This window comes from Eschscholzia californica, unplaced genomic scaffold, assembly GCF_041429995.1.
Source record: "Eschscholzia californica isolate CP2 unplaced genomic scaffold, dmEscCali1.0.p SCAF_1, whole genome shotgun sequence".
Lineage (NCBI taxonomy): Eukaryota > Viridiplantae > Streptophyta > Magnoliopsida > Ranunculales > Papaveraceae > Eschscholzia > Eschscholzia californica.
Genome location: NW_028238198.1, coordinates 46,963,478 through 46,971,678, shown reverse-complemented (window position 1 = coordinate 46,971,678; position 8,201 = coordinate 46,963,478). Strand labels below are relative to the sequence as shown.

The 8,201-nt window shown below is 39.2% G+C and overlaps 1 protein-coding gene across 1 annotated transcript; it reads left to right on the top strand.

Annotated features, from left to right (window-relative positions):
- The first annotated feature begins 2,317 nt into the window (after window positions 1-2,317).
- Window positions 2,318-4,778, top strand: LOC147567211 (PKS-NRPS hybrid synthetase cheA-like). Its single transcript, XM_086657378.1, has 3 exons — window positions 2,318-2,404; window positions 2,712-2,947; window positions 3,185-4,778. Exons 1-3 carry the CDS (start codon window positions 2,318-2,320, stop codon window positions 4,776-4,778), a joined length of 1,917 nt encoding a protein of 638 aa, XP_086513504.1.
- The last annotated feature ends 3,423 nt before the right edge of the window (window positions 4,779-8,201 follow it).

Here is an 8,201-nt window from a genome sequence, read left to right as displayed (position 1 = left end):
TTCGATACAAATCCCGCGGGATTTCTGTATTAATCAGAAATCGTATTAGGTCCATCAACGACAAATATGACCACATTAGTCGTCAAATCCAACTCGACCTACTAGTTCCCGTCAAGGCTCAACCTAAAAGTCTCTTGGTGGGCTCTTTGAGTCAGACTACAAAAGTTCATATCAAAACTCGAATACGTTTAAGGCTAAAACCAATTAAAAGGGGTTCCACGTACTTCACTCTAGTGTGTTTGAATCTCCAAGTGTCTAAATTTTGACGCATCCGGATCTCTATCCTTCACATAAAATAATTGGCAGAGACAGAGATTCTCCACGCGTCAAATATCCCCAACGAGGATCGTGGACTTAGTCAACTCACATCCGAAGGTGAATATCTCACTCATCAACCAACCCGTAGCGTGGTAACATCCTACCGGTGTCAATATATTGTGCCCATATGCTCAGAGCAGTTACAAGATAACAAACACCGACTTTTGTACATGTCACTTTATCCCGAGAATCGCCCATGTATTTATTTTGTAACAGTCAACCATTACTCGACGCCTTCCAACATACTACTCCTTACGACTATATAAAAAAAAAGTAACTCCCTTTTTCAAGATCATCATAGGTAGAACAAACAAACACTTCTCATCCTCTTCGCGTTCTCTATATTCTTCACGCTACTCCTGAACATGCGAGTACTCTAATTCAATATACGCTTTCTCTTCCTAATTTTACACGTTCTCTTATACTCAATTTTGCACAAAATTGTCACAATATTATTATTATTCTTGCCCAAGTCACCGTCTATTCCTAGTAGGGTGGGAAGAATGCCCGAAAGCCCGATATCCGATACGTTCACCCGAGTTCGACGAGGTTTGTGGACGCCCGAACCCGATGACGGGTACTACCCGCCCAGCCCGCTATGTTTTAGTGGGCGGGCTCGGGTAAATTGCTCCACCCGACCAAGCCCGAGCCCGATGGGATATACCCGGTGGGTGCCCATAAAATTGCCTTATTAAAACTTCAAATAATGAAACTAGTGGTATCCGTTCGATGAGATTCATGTGGAGTGTCCACATTCGTCTGATTAATAGCAACCCTAAATCAACTCATTTGCCTCCCTATATATATTCTTAACATCTTTTAATTAAGCCATCTTCCATGTGCAGATGTTCTTAAGTCCATCCGAGAGACTGGAGAGAGATTCCACATCATCCCTCATTCACGTTTCCTTTCATTACCCTATCTAAGTCTCTCTCCTAACTTGAATGATTCTAGAAGAATAAAACTTATGGTTCGTTTAGTGATTCCAGAAGAATAAAACTTTAGAGAAGATGAAAGATATCATTTGTTGTTTATTTTTCTTTCTATCTTCTTCTCTTTCTGTATACCGTTTCTTGGTAATACTCACGTTCTTCTTAACCCTTTTGTACAGATCCGAACAAGATCTGCATAGGTTTGTAAATGATATGTTTCTACACTAATAGATCTTTCCAAATTGCTAACTCTCTTTATAATATTATGTAATAAATATTATCCATGTAAATCAGTGGTTGATGTGAACATTTTTTGTGTATTAAATTATAGACCTACATATAATTATTGAATGGAGATCTCTAGAGTTTTGATTTGTTCAAATCATAGAAGTTTATTCTGGATAAAAAAATATCAGCCGAAACCCTAAGCCTGATTCGCCTGAAGCCCGGATAACCCGATGCTTTAGCGGGCTTGGGCGGGCTTTGAGCAGAGAAAATTTTAAAAAAGCCCGCCCGAGTACTCTAATGGTCAGAGGGGATATCTACCCGACCCGCCCGAGCCCGACTCAGAACTACCCGCGACCGTCCATACCCGCCCGATTCCCACCCCTAATTCCTAGTAATCAAATAATTTTTGTTTTATAAGGATAGCCCTAATTTATTTCAACAAAAAAAAAAAAACACAACCCTAATTCCGAACGGGTGCTTCTAAAGGCACCTGGCCAAACAGCTGTTAGCATCCTAAAATATTGTTGACTCAAGTCAATGATTTTTGACCCGAGGTCTCTATAAGCATCGGTTTTTAATGTTGGTGACGTTCACCTTCGTTTACTTCTTCCATCTTCTTCTTCTAACAAAAAAGGAATCCTAATCAATTCTTCTTCCAAAACAAAACCCTAGAAAAGAGTGCAACATTCTCCGGCGACGGCAACGTCTCCGACACCTACCGGCGACTATTCTTTTATTCGAAACAATCAATCCGGTTGATTTGTTCATCATTAAACTGTGTTACATCTCATTTATAGCTTCTTTATATCATCTTTTGAAAAGAAATTAGGAAGTTAACCATGGAAGAAGAGAGTTCTAAAATTTTAACAACTACATCGATTCCAACTCTTTCACCTATTTCCAGACAAGGAGAAGTTTCTCATGAGGTATACAACCATTCCCCGACCCTTTTTTATATGTTTCAATACGTGTTGTGTGAGTTTTTGAAAAAACAAAAGTGAAACTTCGGTGACGTGAACGGACTGAACCAGTCCTGTACTTTTTAGTCCTTAACGGATCAGACTATCCGTTTATAAATGAAAAGTCACAGACTAGACAGTCCGTGCCCTTGTAGATTGGGACGGACAGACGGATCCGTCCTTATCTAATAAATCCCGGACTCTTTCAGTCTGTTCTATCCTGAAGATATTTTTTTCTTTAAGTAATTTTTATGTTTTTTTCACCTTTTGACAGATTCCGGACCTTAATATTGTTCCTATTAAAGAGGAGTACCATGCCGAAGAAGAAAATCGACCTTCAAATGATGGGTGTCAATTTATTAGTATTGATGTTGGTCAGTATTTTGTGATTGAAGATGTTTTTCAAACTAAAGAGGAGTTAATCGGTTGGGCTAAAGAAATTTGGAGAAAACATAAGTTTGTAGTATTGACCTCCAGGTCTGGTAATAGAAGAGGTGGACAGAAACCCCGGTTAGAATTATGTTGCGAAAGAAGTGGAGTATTTCATTCACATGAGAAGAAGAATTTAGTTCCAAAATCCCATCAACCACCTATAAAGAAAAGGAAATCGAGCACCAAAAAATGTCAATTTCCGTTCAAGCTCAAAGGAATACCGGGGGTTAATGACACGTGGAAAGTGTCAGTTGTGTCTGGAATCCATAACCACGAGTTAGCTGAAAGTCTTCTAGGTCACGCATATGTGAATAGGTTGAAACCCGATGAAAAAGCTGTTGTGAAACATCTATTAAAAATTGGTTCGAAGCCAGCTCAAATTCTTTCTCAAATTCATGAACAATTCAAGGATAACACATCAACGTTGAAAACCATTTACAATGCACGTGCGAACATACGTATGGAAAAACAAGAAGGAAGGAGTCCGACGCAACAACTCATTAAGTTGTTGGTGGAACACCATTACATCTACCATTTTTCAAAGAACGAAGACACTGATGAGGTAACAAATCTATTTTGGGCACATCCTGGTTGTATTCGATTATTACAGAGTTTCCATACCGTGTTATTGCTCGATTGTACGTATAAAACCAACCGATTTAACAAGCCATTGCTTGAGATTGTCGGGGTAACTTCTACGTTGAAATCCTTCACCGCGGCCTTTACATTTATGGATGGGGAGACAACTAATCAGTACACATGGACCCTTAATCGTTTGCTGACGTTGTTTCCTCCCAACTCAATGCCAATCGTGTTTATTACCGATCGTGAACTTGCACTGATTAACGCCATTGGTGAAGTCTTTCCAAATGCTCAAAGGTTGTTATGTACTTTCCACATCGACAAATGTGTGGTAGCCAAAGTCAAAGGTCATTTCAAACAAGAACAAAACAATGTGTTTATGACAATGTTTCGAGCTATCATGTATGCTGAGACTGAAAGTGGTTATAATGAGGCGGTGGAAACTTTTGTGAAGTTTTGGTCAAACACACATCATAAAGATGTTAGTTATGTTCAAGATACCTGGTTGGGATTGAAAGAGAGATTTGTGACTGCATGGACTAACGGGTATATTCACATGGGAAATACTACAACAAATCGTGTGGAAGGTGCTCATTCCAAATTGAAGAAATATCTATGTAGCTCTGAAGGTAACTACGTTACGTGCTGTGAATTTATGCATATCATGACGGAAACCGAGACATGTGAAATTATAACATCTTTTGAGCACAGTCGTATTAAGGTGAAGGAAGGGCATCAAACCAAGTTTTTTAAAGAGCTACGTGGTTATGTCTCGCACACGGCATTAGATCTTATGGTAGATGAGATCGATCGTGCAAATGGGATTGATATTAACGTTCAAAATTGCGGATGTGTTCTAAGGTATGTCTATGGTCTCCCTTGTGCTCATGAGATGGTATCTTTGATGAATCAAGATAAGGTATGTCCAAAGGACATCATTCACCCTCAGTGGACCAAGTTATCCATTAACCCGACTCCACCGATTCATAATGATCTTGACGCATCACATGAGATGGAGCACCTTTATTTAATGTGGGATAAATCCAGTGATGCTGAGAGGACCACAATACTTGAGAAGTTGAGGGAAATTTCTTTTTCGGTCATCACAAACTTGTGTGAGCCATTGCAACAAACAAAAACCAAAGGGGCTCCGAAACAAAGAAGAATGAGCAAAAAAGAAAAAAAAGCTGCAAAATCTACTAAGAGGAACCCATCTGCTTTCGAATATGCAAAGTGTGTTGATGAATGTGTTCCCTCCACTCAGACAGTACGTAAAGTTAACAAAGAAACCAAAACACCGAAAGCAACCATACCCAATTTTAAATGATACAAAGGGCAGATTCCGTCAGTTATGGATCCATTCTTGGATGTCATTATAGATGTGCCAGGCGATGGTCGTTGTGGGTTTCATACCGTTGGTAAAGGACTTGGGTTTTCACTAGAAGATGGTTGGAAACAAGTTCGCGAAAATGTCATAAAAGAACTTGAGGTACGTAACACACTCTAGAAAGAGATGTTTGGAACAAGAGAATACACTCAAACATTAAGTGCCGCGAACAACTTCAATTTTACATGTCCGGAAGATTGGTTCTACATTCACCCGTACACTAGTATAGTTGTGGCGAGTAGCTTCAATTGCATATTAGTTCATTTGTCTTAAGGTTGTTCGACAACTTTCTTACCCTTACTTAGTGATCCACCTTCTGAGGGTTATAAAATTGCATGCATTACATATAGTGGTGTCACTTTATGAACGTTAAACTCAAAAAAGATTCTATACTCCCTCCTATTGCACCGCAATGGTCTAGGTATGCATCGCTAGAGACAACGGGTTGGCTTGAAGTTGTTAGAGATAGAATCGAGGATGGAAAGAAATTTTATTCTCATGATAATTCGAATGAGCCAAGTAGTAGTGTGATAAATTTAAGTGATGATTAAGGTGTACTGAAATACCGAGTTACAAACTTTTTGATTTAATATTTGAATAAATTTAGATGATTAATTGTCTTCGTTATTTAACTTTTTTTTCTTTGGGTTTATAATCGAAGAGAAACAGAAAAACAGGAATTTCATACAGGTCACAGATCCTTGAATCCGTGTTTGTTCACACAGTTACGGATCCAGAGATCCGTCAATTTCTAACAGGAACCCCTGTTAGAAAGAAACGGATCCGTTTCTTATAACAATGTCACAGATCCAGAGATCCGTTACTTTCTAACAAGGGTTACTGTTTTCCTGTTAGAAAGTGACGGATCTATAGATCCGTCACTTAGTTGCAGAGAACGGATCCAGAGATCCGGGACCTGAGAAGGGAAGGCACGGATCCGATCCGTACGGGCTTTTTTTTCCAAACCTTGGTACTTAAGGTGGCGTTTTCTAAACCTTCCGTTCGGTAGATCTTAGAGTCATTACAGTTCGATAGATATTAAAACTTGTTAAAACAAGAGTAACGATGTTCAAACATCGATCAAAATGTACGATAGATATTAAAACTTGTTAAAACAAGAGTAACGATGTTCAAACATCGATCAAAATGTACGATACACATCGTTCACAAAAGAAGTTAAAAAAAATTAACCGTTGTTCACAAAAGCAATTCAAAATAGCGAGACTACCCTTGAGATCCTAAACCATACTATATTACTTCATTCCCTTTGTGATTTCCTCGATTTCTTCACCGTAGTTTTTCTAGACGATCTTCTTGATTCGGGTTCTGGTTGAGGTTGATGAGGACAATCGGGAAGCGGCATTTCAACCCTCGCATTAGTTAGGATTTCAAGCCCTAACGGAACGTCAAACGCTTGAATCGCTACAATGGCACGATCAATTACATCTCTCTAAACAAAAACAACAATGGATTAATAACAAATTAGGTAACAAATTATAGCTACAAATTCAAAAGTAAAAAAATAAAAGAATTATAAAACGAATACTCACGTAATACGATACCGAACCTTAGTACTATTCTGGTCTATTGGATTTGTACAAAGCTGGGTTTTGTACAAACGGGTGAGATACTCTCTTGAACCAATTGTTATACTGAGCGCTTGCCTCCCACGGAGCCAAAGATACCTCCTTCGGTCTATCACTCATGTTTAGTAGGTGATCTTCCCAACGCCCCTAATAAGAAGCCACATTACCAAAGTTTTTAGAATCTCCATCCTTCGACACCTTTTTTGGTCGAATCGGTTCTTTAGGGATGACTTGAACCAACCCAAGTTGCCTTAACACCCTATCATGGTGATAGGGCTCGGCAATATCGTTAACCGCGATGCAACCAGTGTAAAAAGAGTATTCAGGAAGTGGCAGTGAAACACCAGACAATAAGGGACGATATGGATCCCAAATGACCTACATGATACAGACGTTTAACGAGTGATTCCTATAGCATACGTCAGGTATTATAGAACACAGGAAAAAATTAATAAATAAAATACATACATCTCTCTCGGTCAGACCGTCCAATTGCTCACGAGTGCTTCCTAGAGCACATGCCTTGTTGCCTTTCAAAATGTGTTCCTCCCATCTATACATCCGGGGCACGTTAGATGTAGGATCATATTTTGGGTTGGGAACAGACACCCCAAGGTTGAAGTGTTCATCGATCCACGCCTACAAATGTAATGTTAAATACACATTTATTATTCGCTACTCTAACATAATAAAGAAATAATTGAGAGACAAAAATAAATATGAAATTACTTGAAATAAAGTAAAATAACTAGCCAATTGATTTCCTCCCCTCGAAGCAAAACCAATCTGCCGATAAAGATAGGCAAGCACCGCTGTTCCCCACGAGTAAGTCGAAATATCATCTAAGTTCTTCAGATAACGTAGATAGATAATAGAAACCTTAGTTACACTCTTATCAGCAAAAAGAGTACAACCAAAAAGATGCAAGAGGTATGCCCGTGCAACAACATCTTTGACAAGGTCGGTGTCATCCTCTTTCGACCCACTGCATTGCTTCCTCAACCTCTTAAGCTCCACAGACTTAGATTTACCTAAGTGCAGTTTTACACCTTCGTAATCTAATTGTAAATAACGAGAGACTAGTAATGCATCTGGATCTTTTGTATCATCGTCATCGTTCACATCTTCATCATCCGTCTTGGACAGAACAACGGGTTTACCTTCAATTGGAAGACCACATATGCGATGCACATCCTCTAACGTGATCGTCATCTCCCCGAACGACATGTGAAAAGTATTTGTCTCCTCGTACCACCGCTCTGTAAATGCCGAGAGTAAAACACGATCTAGCTTGATGTATGAATATTTGGCGATGTGGGCCAATCCCGTGTTTCGGACTCTCTCTCGAACACTTTGACACTCAGTTTCCAGATCCCACCCATTCGTCTTCTTCAAAACAGTACCCACAACTACGACAGACGTTGATGGGAATTATACCCTCATACTAGTGTTTATAGCGGATAACGACATCTAATGTCTAACACTAGTATCCCCAAGATCATCATGCAAAACTAGTAATTAACCAATAAGAAGATAGTAGATTACCTTAATCGCTATTTCCCTCGAACTAGTTGTATAGATTAAAGAAGACCAAGAGCTTCAAACATAGCTCCTCTACTTGGGACACCGAATAGTGTATTTAATCTCCCTCCTTGAAAGCTCTCTAGCACTCTAATGGTGGTTTGATAATAAGAAGACCTTCTTCTTGCTTGACTAGAAGATAGCTTGGGAATTAGCTCACTTTCTCCTCTCTACTTGATGTGGTAGAGTAAGAAAG

What these genes read in the sequence shown, in the direction of transcription:
- LOC147567211 (XM_086657378.1), top strand. Translation starts at nt 2,318, where the DNA reads ATGGAAGAAGAGAGTTCTAAAATTTTAACAACTACATCGATTCCAACT. An exon ending in AAGGAGAAGTTTCTCATGAG is followed by an intron (nt 2,405 to 2,711) that starts GTATACAACCAT and finishes ACCTTTTGACAG; the next exon opens with ATTCCGGACCTTAATATTGT. An exon ending in AGAGGTGGACAGAAACCCCG is followed by an intron (nt 2,948 to 3,184) that starts GTTAGAATTATG and finishes ATATGTGAATAG; the next exon opens with GTTGAAACCCGATGAAAAAG.